Here is a 15,440-nt window from a genome sequence, read left to right as displayed (position 1 = left end):
ACTCAAAGGTCACCCTATATTTTGAAAAATGAGTGAAAACGACAGCGTATACGTCGGAATTATCCCGTCCTGTTTCATGGCAAAATGTGTTGTGTTGATAACCTTTGCTGTATTTAAGGAATTTTCTCCTCAATTAAATTATCTTAGACTAATTGCTCTGAATTCAAATAAACAAATTGCAGACGTTGTCCGGACTTTTTAATTTTTGCGGAACTGTTTACGTTTGCCTAGCAACTGCCCTGTCAATTGCCAACCCGACGTTTTTGATATGCCGTATGATGGCACGTGAAAGAACACAACTGTGTTTGGGAGGGCAATATAACTGCTTCCCGTAAAATATGATTATATCCGGTGTGATTCAGCAGTTTTTCAGGGCATATGGATAAAAATATTTTATTTGTGATATAATGAGAAAACTTCTACAAAAATGTTATAAAATTATATTTTAAATGGATCCATTATACCTTTGCACATCTCTCATCTTCCTCAAAGAAGTTCCTCTTGACAGGCACAACATACTCTGCCATCTTGTGCGTATATTCTGGAAAGCACAAACTAGTCTTATGACACTGTTCTTATTCCGAAAACTTCTGAATTCACATGAAAAAGACCTTCAACAAATATAAAGAATCATGATAAATTCTTGAACACATATAAAGTAAATAATTATACCTTCACTGATTCCACATAAATGTGGCTCTCAGTTGCCAAATTATTTTTCTTCAAGGTTGATGGTTTCTTAAAGATTTCTTTCATTGCATGCAGTTTGTTGCAGAATGGTTGGGATGGGGGAGAGGTCTAAGTGATTTGTTTCATAAAAAAATATTACAAATCATACCTAATTCAACAACATTTCATATTACTTATTATTATTAATAACCATCCAAATAACATCCCAGCAGACACACAACATTGAATAAACTTTGAATCAACGTTGTTTATCTATGTTGATTCAACATTGATTTTATGTTAGATTTTGAAAATTTGTATCAACGTTGAGGTCTTAACATTGAATCAACATTGATAATCAACGTTGTTTATGTGTTGAAAAACAGTTGATTCAACATTTATTCAATTATTTATTTTGGAAAAGGGGTGTCATATAGTGTCATATAGTGATAATACACTTACTTGAAATTTCAACCGTTTTATTGCACGCTTGCTGAGATGCCTTCATAACTGTCGAAGGGATAGAGACCTTCTGATAAAACAGATAACTTTCAAAGTACAAAATAGTAATACTACTCACAGTTTCCTGAGACCTCTGAGTAGTCAATTTGATGAGATCATACATATCATACATATGATGGAAACATTACTTTCTATTTCTTTTGCAAATTTCTTTGTAATTGTTTTATTAAATTTAACAATAAAACGTTTAAATCCAACATCAAATGCCTTATAAATTGAATAAGTTGTATTTTTTACGTACGATTTTAAAAAGGTTTAATATTTCAAGTACTTAATACAGTATTTTAATTAGAATTACTTTTTTTCACATGAAGAAATATTTAGAAGAAAGATAACTCCTCATCGCAGATATATTTTTTTTTCTTACAACCCCATAAAACATTGTGATTTTCTGACTTAGGAAACATCGCTCCATGATGATTTCTAACAGGATTTAAATAGATATAATAGTAAGCATTATTTTGAGATGCACCTCATGTATTATATTTAATGTTGTGGTACATGTACACGTACATTAAAATTTTTCATGCCAAATTAAGAAGATCAATAATTTTGGTGTGAATTTTGAATAATTTAAAGGAACATGTAAATTGAAACAAGCAAATTTAAAGAATTGTGGTCCTCCGCTTTCGTGTCTTTGTGGGTGAGATGTCATTTTTTATGATTTATTGTCTCAAATACGAACGCCCTATCATATGTTAAACGTCAAGGTCAAAGTTCTTTGTATACAATGAAAGGTCTTCTCACAAGGATTACCTATGTGAAGTATGAAAACCCTATCCATTAGCATTGCATTCAAAAGTAATGACCGAGGTTAAAGATTTTTTACAAGTACAGAAATCTTCAAGGTGAAAGTCAATAGGTCAAGGTTGTTGGTATCCAATGAAAAGCCTTGTCATAAAAAATACATATGTGAAATATGAAAGTCCTAGTATGTACATGTCGAAAGTTATGATAAAAAAAGTTCGAATTTTTTGTGTAAAAGTGGGTTAAAGTCAAAACGCCAAATTTGGTAGTTATTAAAGAAAGGTATTGTCATAAGAAACACACATTAAGAATGAAAGTCATAGCTCCACTTAATCAAAAATTATGGGCAAAGTTAAAGTTTATGTGAGGACGGACAGCTAGACAGCTAGACCGACAGACGGACAGACGAATGAGATTAATGTCCCCTCGCTTTTGCAAAAGCGGGGGGACAATAACAGAAATAAAATAATTGAATAATGGGCTCGTATATATTCTTGTACTGTATCTTCAGATAATAAAATTATACAATTTGTCATAAAGCAGCTATCTTTCTTTTCTCCTCTTTTTTTCACTAAAAATTGTAATACCAATTATTATCTTATTTTCTTTAGACTGATATACTTACCAAATTTGTATTAGTCGATGGACATTAAATACTGGTATAACAAAAATAAAGAAAATACAAAGGTTAATATTTGTGTAACATTCTACCTGGGAAATTATAAATATATATATAATTTATTTATTGCTTTAGTAAAAAGAAATAAAGAAAAAAGTATGATATAAATATAGCATACAGACCGGATAATTAAAATGAATAAATATAACATAAGTAATTATCATATTAAATATACACTGTACATTGACACGCTTTGCTTGAGTGCAAAATGTTTGGATTTTAAACAGATTTGTTCTTTGATCCCAATCGACGGATCAATATGCCATTTTGATCAATATTGGTCGACGCGATGATTGGTAAATCGTTAATTCTGATTGACAGCTATGTAAAGAAATAACGAACGCGAGTTAGCTTTCTGGAACCCCTACTGAATTTGGGGTTCGCTGTCTGGGTCCGCTTTGGGTTCTCTCGGGGTTCGCTTTGGGTGCGCTTTGGGTGCGCTCCGAGTTCGCTCGGGGTCAGCCCTGGCGGACCCAGAGCGATTCATAAGCGGACCAAGTGCGCTCCGGGTTCGCTTTCTGTCAGACTGTGTCCATTCAGTACTGTAAGAAGCTTGAGTGTACCTATAGTATAATTGAGTTTTTGTATTTTTCGATTGGTTTGCTTAATAAATTAATAAGTGTTTTGAAACACCCATTTGGAGTGTTGCCCTTCGTAACTATTTTCAAATACATTCACAAATCGCTAGCAAACCAAGAGAAATTTATATCGTATCTATAATTTCATTGAGATGTAATATTGGTGTCTAACAATCTTGGTACTATTTGTTACTACATGAAGGATATGGAGATCACGAACAGAATTAAATCTCGAAGTCCATAAAACAATACAAAACAAGAGCAGAGAAAATCGGACCTCCAAAACATCAGATGTGGGACCAGGTGCCATGGAGGAGTGAGCATCCCCTGTAGACCAGTCACACCCGCCGTGTGCTCATTGTCATGATCATGAAATAACGGAAAAATCCGTCGTCAATTCAGTGTTTAAATAATGGATTAACAATTCGTATGAAAAACGACAGTCAGCGTTTGACTCAATGATAAATAGTATTTGCCGACAAGGTCATTGTATCGACCATAGAACTTACGAAATGATGTCTTCAAACGAGACTGCTGATATTCTTGTTTCATTCAACTTGCTTTCCAATAATTTATCTCGTTTTAGAAATTGTTCATACGTAGAGCATGCTCTTGCGTATCGAATCAACTGAGATATATATACTATGTATGCAGGTGATGAAGGTATATTGCTGCATAAGTAAGGGAAGTTGACGATAGAAAAGTTAAAGTCATCACCTTTTTTTCATATAGCTTGGTTGTTTGATTACCATTAGTGTCTTTTTTCAGTAAAATATCCAAGTATGAAACAGAAATGTCAGATTTTGTGGTATCTTTTATACATAAAATTGATAGAAGGTATAACAATACATAAAAAATACATAATACCAAATAAGTGGGGGTTTCTTTTTAACAAATTTACCTGTATATTGTACCTGTTTGTATCATTTTTCACAGCAGATGCAGCTTCTTTGTCATCTTCAAGCAGCAGAGACAAAATGATGACTGTGATGGACTTTGCCGGACAAAGTGCATATTACGCATGTCATCAAGTTTATTTGACAAAGAGGGCAATTTATTTATTAGTCACAGACATGTCAAAATCTATGGAAGAAAAGGTTGGTCAACATGTCTGTGACGCTGATGGAACAATCTTTGCAGACTGGAAATACGGAGGTACGAAGTATGTCTTTGAATACCAAATTATTTACAGTTTAGTCTAATAGTTAGTGAATTAATGTAATGGAATTATTCATTTGAAATGAACAAGGAATCTCTTTTTTGTACACTATATAATGTATTTGACAAAACTCTTGATCAGAAATTGACTGATTATAATTTTTACAGATTATATTAGTTTTTGGCTTCAGAGCATTCGTACATACTGCGGAGAGGAGATGCCAGTAGTTCTGGTGGCAACACACAAGGACAAACTTCAGGTAAATCTAAGTCATTGCCTGTCGAGCATTTTATATTGTAAATCCGTTTTTTTTTATTTAACGAACTGTCAGAATTCAGAACTCGTATATAAACCTTGTCGGTTTTCAAAGGCAAAACATTTTTTGCATGTATTGGAATGAATTGGTGTAAGTGTTGTGGTTTTGCTATTTCACTTTGAAATGATCGGCTTCAAACAAAACAAAATTGAAGAATAAGGCCTCCAAGAGGGTTAACATTAACACCAAAATATATTGATTACATATTAACAAGCTTATATTCAAGACTTATCAAGGTAAAGAGTGAGTTTTTATCAAATCTAATAACGTCAAAGGGCAGACTATTTGAAAGGGTTGATAATTGTGTGTTATATATAGAGATAGTTGGTGCTAAGAATTATGACGAAGTTAATTTTACAGCAAAAACATTTTTAGTCTACTTAAGTGAAAAATAATTGAAATTATATATCGGTATCTACTTGTATTTTAAAATTTTTTTCTTTCCATTAATTAATTCCAAGAAAAATAAAAATGTATAAATTATTCAGTCATTTAGATGTGTGTACTTATTAGATTCTCAACTGTGCTTTATATTTTGATTTAGAAATCGGAAAAGAGCTTTTACGACGAAATTCTACATTCTTTTCCCAAAACTCAAAATCTGATGAAACATTTGTCTACAGAGAGGTACTTTGAAGTTGAAGCGGCTCCTAAGGACAACGAAAAGATATTAAAAATTCAGGATCGTCTAATTGACCTCTTAACGTCAAATAATGAAGAGAAGTCCTACTCACACTGGGGGGAATTTATCCCATCGTTTTGGTTAACCGTTGAAAAAGAATTAGAACAAAACAGAGAAAAAGTCATGCGTGTGTCACAAATAAAAGACAGATTCAATTTAGAGCTTTCTGAAGATATTGATGGATGTCTTGATCTATTTCGTCATTGTTGGTTTCAGTTAAAGGTTAAACTACGAGTAGAAGTATCAAAGGATATGATTAAAATTCGTGACATGCTACAGTTCTTTCATGAAATTGGATATATTCTCTTTTTCAATGAAACGAACTTAAATGAGGTAGCCATTCTAGATGTCCAGTGGTTTATTGATGCATTCAAATCATTAACCATGGATAAAAACCAAGTAGACGTAGCAAAAGCTTCAAATAATTCAAACACAAAAACTCTAACTCTCGAGGACTGTTTCGAAACTACAAAAGATATGGATGAGTTCTACCAATCAGGAAAGCTGCCTTATGAAATTCTGCAACAGTTCTGGGATTCTCATGACGATAAAGATCTGCAAGAAAATAGTGGCTATTTATTAAAATACATGGAACGTCTAGGCCTTCTAGCCACTGGAGAAATCTTTCATTACATTCCGTGTGTCAACAAAAAGGATATAGATATTTCACAACTTGAGAGAATATCTTCAAAACAGCACAAGACATCAGTCTTGCATTTCCTATTCAAGCATTGCCTGCATCATTTCTTTTTCCAAAGAGTTGTCGTTGCTTGTATGCACAAATGGAAATACCTAGAAATAGATGGCAAAATTCAATTATTCAAAAACATTGTTTTGCTAGAACACAAACAAAGGGGAAATGTCATTGTAATCGGCGTAAATAAAACAGCGATACAGTTATTAGTATACAGCAATAGTACTTCAAGATCTCTGCGTCCCGCTGATACGTACAAAGTTCGAAATACTGTCGAAAATATCATAAGATCTGTTGTAAGTACATTTCACAGAGCCGTGAATTATGAAGTAGGATTCAGTTGTTCGGAGAATGACAATATAACGCAGGAATGTGAAGGGCAATTTATTTTAGAGAAGGATGCAGTAGCCTTTTCAAAGCTTGAAGAAGGACGCGAATGTGATTACCATACTGAAACACACTATATACATTGGAGTAAAATGGTCAAACATTGGGTAAGTTAAATTATCTTGCGTTTACTCCAAAGAGAGAGATTCATATTTGAGATCACAAGAAATTTTGGTTAGGTTTTTATTTCGAATTGTATACATTTTTCTTTTTTTGTAAAGCTTCTGAAGATAGAATGAAAGGCCTTAAGCTTTACTGAAGTTTTTCGTGTTTTTCTTTTTTATTTTAAGTATTTAATTCCGACCACTGAGACTTTTTATTGGATTATATATATGTATAGTTATCACATCTTTGTAGAATAAAGACTTTGGTCTGAGATTAGGGTGCCTTTCAAGAGAGACGAGGAATTCTACGGTAGAGGGCATCACCAGACAGGTAAAAATTCCTTATAAACAATATCGAAAGAAAATACCATACCCATTGAACCTTACTATGTTTTATGAATTTCCCAAACTTACATGTTTATTTTCTCATTAAACTTACATAAATTTAGTTTACTTATTCATTTTCAAGCTTAGGGTGATTATGAGCAATATTTCTATACGAAGACCCAATTAACAATGCAGAAGATCACCAAAAATTTATGATACTTTGTTTTTGCAAGAGGGACTTCTTTTATCATCAGGAAGAAATAATTTTTTATTATCGTTAGTAAAGGAAATATACATGAGAATAAAATTTTCGCAAGCAGAAAGACTCGCGTAATAACGCAGAAATAAAGTACTAGCGAATAAACGTTATTTTTAAAGGTGAAATATTAAGTCAAAAATAAAGGTTCGTAAAGATTTAGGGAGTTTAGTAGGTGTCATTTCATGATCTAATATTTAACAATTATTTAAGTAACCAAAAACTCGATTGGAAACTGTTGAAAAGACGTTTGTACATGTACGTCAGACATACAGCCGTCCCGATATCACCAAATTGTCAGATCATAATAAATCTTGAATGGCGATTTTAACTTGCACTCTGTTAACAACGAAAACACAGAGACTTTGAATTTCAAAACTTGTAATTTAAATTTTGTATTCAGTGTATTTGATTTTGAATATCGAATGAACCTTCTGGCCTAGGGACCATAAAACTTTTACTTTTACCAAAGGAAAATATAGTGAAAAAGAGACACTGAGATCAAAAGTGAGCTCGTCTAAGTTTAAAGAGTTTGGGGGGGGGGGGGGTGGCCGTTTTTAGACTATTTTGATCTCCTTTTGAAGAAGAGTTCTATATCAATATATAGAAAATGATAAAATTTTAAACCTAAAATTTTTGAATTTTTTCTTTGCCAAATAATAGTTGACAACTTAAGATATCATATCTAAAAAATTAAGTTAAATCTGGTGGTTAATTTGTGGTTAATTTGTTGAACCCCCAGCCTCCTTAATGGACCCCATTCTATTAAATATACTTGAAGATTTAAATTATATGATTTGTCCGAAATAAATATTTTTTCTCATGCAAGATGATTTCATCTTATTTCTAAGACATTATAAGTAAGTGGCCGACAATAAAAGTATGAAGGGTGCACGTCTTTCCATGAATATGATCAGTTTTGATCACTTTAAATCTTCTTCCGTTCAAAAGAATCCTCTTCAACACGATTTGAATCGCTAAATACTATAAATTTATCACCTATCGGTATTCTTAACACATCCGTGGAGCTGTCATTACAATTAATGCAAATTATTAGGGTTCAGTTATGGACATTTAATTTATAAACTTCTACCTATCTGAAGAAAATTTCCTTATTATATCCATATGCGCCCAATCTATTTGTGAGCATACAAGAAAACGTAGAAAAAATATCGTATGAGATGAAAATCATCTGTAATTCTTATAATGGTTTTATCTCCTTTCTCATATTATGTCCCCCAGTCTGGTTCCTTTATTATATAATTGGAAAAGAAAGAGAAAAGGTCTGAAGTATTGTTAATTTTTACAACTAAAAATGTTGTTTATTATTTATGTTATAATAGAAACAAGAGAATGACTTTGAAACTGAAAGGTTAATCGAGATGAAAGAACAAGTAAGGATTGGTAAGTCTTGGTTCAATTAATTTCAGACTTCTCTCTGTATATTTTCAATAATAAGTATTTTAATCTTGCCTTCTAAATAACTGTAAATAATAAATCATCATGTTGGGAATACGGGTATTTCTTATTTATATACTATTATGCAAAATTATTTTTTCCTCTGTTGATTTTTATCATAATACCTGTAAACTTGCAGTTTTTAAAATTATTATCATAGATTGAAAATGAATCATTTTAATCAAGGATTCTTTTCATTTTTATTGCATTTCAAAATTATATATATATATATATATATATATATATATATATATATATATATATATATATATATATATATATATATATAAATATATAAAGCACAATTTACAACAACTCTGAAACTAATATAACTGCCCTAAGTGAAGAAATATTAATATAGAAAGCACAAAGAAATTCAATTCGCTGTTCCTGCACTGCTAGGAGACAGATTCCGTAGGTCGAGAGTTCAACCCCGGGCTGGGGCAGAAGTGGGTATCCATGTAAAAGTGAATTTCTTTGTGCTTTCTATATTAATATTTCTTCACTTAGGGCAGTTATATTAGTTTCAGAGTTGTTGTAAATTGTGCTTTATAAATAAATTAATTTCATCACAACATGTATTGGTAACAATCCTCTAAAAAAACTAATGTCCAAATAACTGTATCTCACTTCTATTCTCAATGACCGTGTAGTGTAGGGCAGCGTTGTGAGAATTCCATCGGCGTCGAAAGCAAGATTTTAACTTGCCTAGATAGCCGAGCGGTCTAACGCGCTGTTCCTGCACTGCTAGGAGACAGATTCCGTAGGTCGAGAGTTCAACCCCGGGCTGGGGCGGAAGTGGGTATCCATGTAAAAGTGAATTTCTTTGTGCTTTCTATATTAATATTTCTTCACTTAGGGCAGTTATATTAGTTTCAGAGTTGTTGTAAATTGTGCTTTATAAATAAATTAATTTCATCACAACATGTATTGGTAACAATCCTCTAAAAAAACTAATGTCCAAATAACTGTATCTCACTTCTATTCTCAATGACCGTGTAGTGTAGGGCAGCGTTGTGAGAATTCCATCGGCGTCGAAAGCAAGTTTTTAACTTGCCTAGATAGCCGAGCGGTCTAACGCGCTGTTCCTGCACTGCTAGGAGACAGATTCCGTAGGTCGAGAGTTCAACCCCGGGCTGGGGCGGAAGTGGGTATCCATGTAAAAGTGAATTTCTTTGTGCTTTCTATATATATATATATATATATATATATATATATATATATATATATATATTTAAAAAAAGGTAAAAAAGAAAACCTTACCTTTTTTTAAATATTGTTATCCGATTACTGAGACATTATTTAAATTTTGGATATATATATATATATATGTAGGACTCCAAAGTACGATAGGACTCCCAAGTCCGATGGTCACGCCAAAGTCCGATGGTCTGCGCCAAACCCCGATGGTTTGACACGCCAAAGTCCGATGGCACAGAAAACAATTAACGTCTATGACGTCATAGCACTGCTGCATAAGAATTCGATGCCACGGCATGCCAATACATAAATGTATTACAAAATATAAATACAAAGACTTACCCTTGTCTTTTGGATGTATAAGTGCGAAACTAAGACTTATCAGTCGAACAATGAGTATCAACACTAACCTAACTATCATAGGTGGGTACAGGACTAATCTAAATCAGCCCAACAGTGTGCGAGGACTAACCCTATAGTCTCTCGGGTGGGTTCGAAGAAGTACCTTACTGTTCAAGGACTAACCCTTATCACTCCAATGGTGTACGAGGACTAACCCTAATACCTCTGGTGGATGAAAACAAAAAGCAATATCCGTAAAAACGTATGTGAGACGAATACTCAATCAATTAATTTTGAATGCAGAATAACGTCATGACGTCTGACTATTGTGACGTCATAAACGTTAATTGTTCCTCCGCACCATCGGACTTTGGCGCTTCAAACCATCGCACTTTAGCGTCACGCGTCTCACTGGAAACGAGCCATCGGACTTTGGCGTGACCATCGGACTTTGGCGCCCTTAAAGACAAGGAGCCATCAGGGTTTGGCGCAGACCATCGGGGTTTGGCGTGACCATCGGACTTTGGCGTGACCATCGGACCTTGGAGTCTTACACACACACACACACACACACACACATATATATATATATATATATATATATATATATATATATATATATATATATATATATATATATATATATATATATATATATATATATATATATATATATGTTCACAAGCGAAAGAAAAAATTTACTGATTTTTCACTCAGCATATTAATATATTGAGAAAATACAAAAGCTCATGATAGATTGATTGATTTTCACTGTTGAACGTCTCTCTCGAGAATTTTCACTCATATAGAGACTTGCTCAGGATAGGTGAAAATTGATTACAAAATTGTATTTTGTTGATGTGTTTGAAAACATTAAACCCTATGTTTTGTTTCATCCTGTTCAGGAAATCCTAGGAAATTTTGTTCAAAAAAACTAAATTCATAACTTTCTAGATTTAATTACCAAATAGCGTGATACATGTATCTCCTACGCAGCCATTCCGCCAAAAATATAATCCCTTTTTATTTTCTAATCACGTGACTATTTGTATGTTAAGTTAATAAAAAATGAAAATGAAAGAAAAATACGGTCTTTCAAATACTAACATTTCAATATAAAGTACATTTATCCAAATATAAGTTGCAAAATTCATATGATCCGAAAACTGTTTAGAATCCTTCCGTAAAACAATGCAAAGGGTACATGAAAACGTTGATCATGCAGGTTCGTTTTTATGAGACTTTATATTTCTTATAGGGTTAACTTTTATATTATTAAAAAGGAAAACATTAAAACAAAAACTACGTCTAGCAAGCATTATTGTCAATTCAGCTGATCTTATCTTTGGGAATTTGTAATGATGGGGTAGCAATTTTTTGTTAATAAATTGTTTCTAATATTTAGAATTCTAGAGAAGATGAGAGGGAGACTTCTTTAATTCATCTAAAAGAACCTTATCAGAAGTATCTCTTAAATATTTCGCAGCATTGTTAAGGCTTGAAAAAGGGGACTGGGCCTTATTTATACGGGAAAAGTTTACTGTGATGTCACACAAAAAATATGACTTTTATGTATTTCTCATAATACTTGAAAATGAAATTATTTGCAACTTTTAACTGTCGTAGCATAATAAACAACAATAAAACTTATCAATGCGTTAAAAAAAACTTGCTGATAAAATCCCATGTTGCTGATTATAAATAAAGCACTGATCGCGATGAACTTGTAAACATGACGTCATCTTGGTAAAAATGACGTATTCCATGTGCTGTGAGAGGCAGATTGAGGAATTTTTTAACAATGAAAATGCGTTTTATTATTAAACGGAATATTATTTACAGGTTTCAAATAGCCGATTAATACCAATGTATATCCTTTGTTTAGTGCGATTATTCATTAACTATCAAGAGAATGTATTTTATTAATTATGTCGTATTTTTTGTACAGGTTACGTATATTTTACATCGAAATGCCTCATAAAATCGTACTTTTGCAAGTGCATACACTGAATAGATCTTAGCCCTTTTTTGAATATAGATAAAAGATATTTTTCTTAACTTGAAAAGTGCTGCTGCTTTCTTTAAATCGAGGGCGTGATTTTATAAGTACATAAGATATTTGGTAAAACTCAAACATATTTCGACATTGGCTTATTTACCTGAAAATTAAATTAATAAAACGCAAATTCGATTCAAAGCAGCAGCACTTTTCAAAAACTACGAAGTATGCAGAAACAATTAATAGAGTAAATTTTTAATTTTAACTAGGGTATGTCCTTGCGATATTGAAATTTCTTAATGACTTACATTCGGTACACGTACTTATGCATTCATCACGTGACTGTCCATCGATGGGACCAAACTTCATACAATACAGAGTGGGATATACTATGCTATTTCCAAAAGTATTTAAGTTCTGTGATAATAAAACAGCTTAATTAAAATAAATTCAATTTTAAAAACATTCCCCTTTTTGCACGTCTATTTTCCGTTGATTTTTCATAGTAGGCCTTAACAGTGCTGCGTTATGCAGAATCGTAATCCGAAACTTCTGTTTTCTGTGAAATCATATCTAAGGCCATGAAGGTATATATATATATATATATATATATATATATATATATATATATATATATATATATATATATGTAGGTACATACAGCAAGTAATGTAGAAATGAATTTCATATCATCTTTGTCCTTGTGAAAGGGGATTGTATCTAACTTTTAGTCTTTGAGGTGTTATAATTTTACATGTACAATAAGAAATCTGAAGGTGTCAAATGTATTCAGTTATGTTGCATTCTAGTTCACTTGTTTGCTTTCGATAACATATTTCTGTATTAAAAAATCACCCCCTCCCCCAAATAATCAAAACTAAGGATACTAGACTATTAGTCTTAATAAATAAATCCGGACTTTTACAAACGACCTAAGAATATTTGATTAGTTATATTGATAAATTCTTTAACATGTACATGTATTCAACATTTTTATAACAATTTTGATTACGTAAGTATGGATTTGTTGTTAGCATGTTCTTACCATTTGAAAATACAGATATAGACAAACAGACCTCTGGGAATGTAAATATCCATATGACTGACGAAGAGTTGAAAAAACATCATGGGATGCTACTTGACAAGTTGATGAAACTTTCTCGAGATGCATTTCAAATTTACTTTGACGATAAAATGTCTCAACAAGATCTAATACAGCTCATGACCTTTAAGGATGATATGAAAAAAGACCCTTGCAGATTTGCGGAACAACAGATGTCGATTCTGTTTCCTGGTTTGTTCATATTTTGTGCTTGTGAAGTATTTGTCAAGAGATTAAGAAACTACTTTTTTATAAATATGTTACTTTAAAAACGCATATCTTATAAAACTGATTGCAAATTATTTCATTCACTTTTCCTAATGCATATATTTATGCTGCTATAAAAGAAAGACTAATAAATTAACTATTCAGTGAAATTGATAAATAATGTACTTATATAACAAACGACAGAAAGCTAAACATAGAGAAAATTTTCAAAATTCTAGGTTCTGTAAACTCATAATAATCAGTGAGTAAAATGCATATGATTGTGTTTACTTTATTTAAAGCATAAGTCATAGTAGTATGTAAAACGATTGATGTGTATTAAAACAGTACTTTGCATTTAAGGTGACGGCAGTGACCCTTCATCTTCTATGTTTGACATTACGATAATGTACAAACTGCTTAGAAACTATGGTGACGATGTACCTGTACCAAGCCAAGGTTGGGGAAAGAAACCAGAGTTTAAAAACATCAAGGAGACTGACGACTTAGAAAGAATACGGCTTCTCAGAAACATGTTAAATCATGAAGGATCAGACACTGTTGTAGAGAAGGATGTTTTTAAAATGTACTGGATGGAAATCTCACAGGTAATATCTATCTTTTTTTTATTTTTAAATTGTTTATAATCATAAGATAATAAATTAAATAATCTTAATTGAGCTTAAAATTCAAGGAAAAAGAAATAGTAAAAAGTCTTTAAATAAAAACAACAATTCGTGAAAATGAAACTCTTTAATACTCAAATGAATAAAATCAATTATTTTTTTTTAATCAAAGTACGTTTTAGATGTGAATTTCTAAGAATCTATCACTATCATATAAGATAACAATTTTAAATCAGTATTATTTAGTCCTCTGAACGATTATTATATAATACGTGTATATCATTTTTTTACGTAGGCGATAAAGCGATTAAGTAAAGGGAAGCTTCAAACAGAATTAGATGACTTGCAAAAAGAAGCAGGCGTTTAACTGAAGACAATTATGATGTAAAGAGATAAAATAAGATGTTTTATGTCTTGAACAAAGAATAATATGCGTTATACTGCATGTCTTTTCCCCCACAAAAGTCTTTTTTTTTTTTTAATTCTTGAAATGTGCTGAATTCTATAAATTGCATGACAAATATAAATTAACGGAACATATAGTTTCAAAGTAGTTTATTGACAATTTTTGTTTTAATGACGCCACAAACTAGTCCAATTTTATATCAAAATGGACAAAATTTCAAAATTTTATCTTTAAAATTAAAAGAGCGCAAGTTTGCTCAGGAACAATATTTACATATTGTCACAGAGCAATAGCCCGATTTTGCTAATTAATTGTAAATGAGTGAGTGATAGGTTGCAGGTGCGCGGCGCAGGCGTTGCAGCCCTGTATCCCAAGAGTGTGATTTTAGCTTGTTAGAGAGAAAGAGAGTGAGTAAGGAAGGAATTATAATTTGTTTATTTGTCATTTCTGTTATCGTTGTTTATTGTGCGTGATAGAGTTCTGAGAGATGAAAGTGAGCATTAGATTGATTTGTGTGAGAAAGTGGGAAAAAGAGATTTGGTATGGCCATGCCCTGGGAACACGTGTGTGAGAGGGAGAACAAGTCTGAAAGTCAATGAGTGTGGACGTGTCTTTTTATTGTGAACATTGTGCTTTCTTATAAATATATATTGTGTTGTAAATATGTAAATAAACGATGTAAATAAAAACAATCGTCATTATTAACCAGTGCCAGTGACAGGGAGGACCCCCGCCACAATATTTCATTTATATTATTATTCTACACATTATATCAAAATATTGAGCCTGATCAGACCTGCGCTTGGTGACTTTCACAATTTTAAAAATTATCGACGTAATATATAATCTTTTTCTGTCTAAATCATAGAAATTTTAAATTACGTCATTTGTGTGACGTCATTTCAAGTATTTAATTACTGCAAAAAAGTGTTGTTGTTAATGTCTGAAAAAATGAGGTTCTTTGAAAATTTTATTGTATA

General features: G+C 32.0%; 1 protein-coding gene across 1 annotated transcript in view; it reads left to right on the top strand.

Annotated features, from left to right (window-relative positions):
- LOC134261693 (uncharacterized) overlaps nucleotides 1–14,545 on the top strand; it is a 99,629-nt gene extending 85,084 nt beyond the window's left edge. The window contains exons 9-16 of the mRNA XM_062744104.1: nucleotides 4,132–4,350; nucleotides 4,522–4,613; nucleotides 5,215–6,540; nucleotides 6,791–6,868; nucleotides 8,464–8,524; nucleotides 13,180–13,413; nucleotides 13,792–14,036; nucleotides 14,350–14,545. Coding sequence (XP_062600088.1) covers nucleotides 4,132–4,350; nucleotides 4,522–4,613; nucleotides 5,215–6,540; nucleotides 6,791–6,868; nucleotides 8,464–8,524; nucleotides 13,180–13,413; nucleotides 13,792–14,036; nucleotides 14,350–14,421 — 2,327 coding nt within the window. The 3' untranslated portion in view covers nucleotides 14,422–14,545. The remainder of the gene's footprint in view (nucleotides 1–4,131; nucleotides 4,351–4,521; nucleotides 4,614–5,214; nucleotides 6,541–6,790; nucleotides 6,869–8,463; nucleotides 8,525–13,179; nucleotides 13,414–13,791; nucleotides 14,037–14,349) is intronic.
- Nucleotides 14,546–15,440: the final 895 nt, after the last annotated feature.

This window comes from Saccostrea cucullata, unplaced genomic scaffold (genome assembly GCF_032062105.1).
Source record: "Saccostrea cucullata isolate Sc308-1 unplaced genomic scaffold, CSIRO_AGI_Scuc_v1 ctg1775, whole genome shotgun sequence".
Classification (NCBI taxonomy): domain Eukaryota; kingdom Metazoa; phylum Mollusca; class Bivalvia; order Ostreida; family Ostreidae; genus Saccostrea; species Saccostrea cuccullata.
This window is presented reverse-complemented; position numbering and strand designations above follow the sequence as displayed.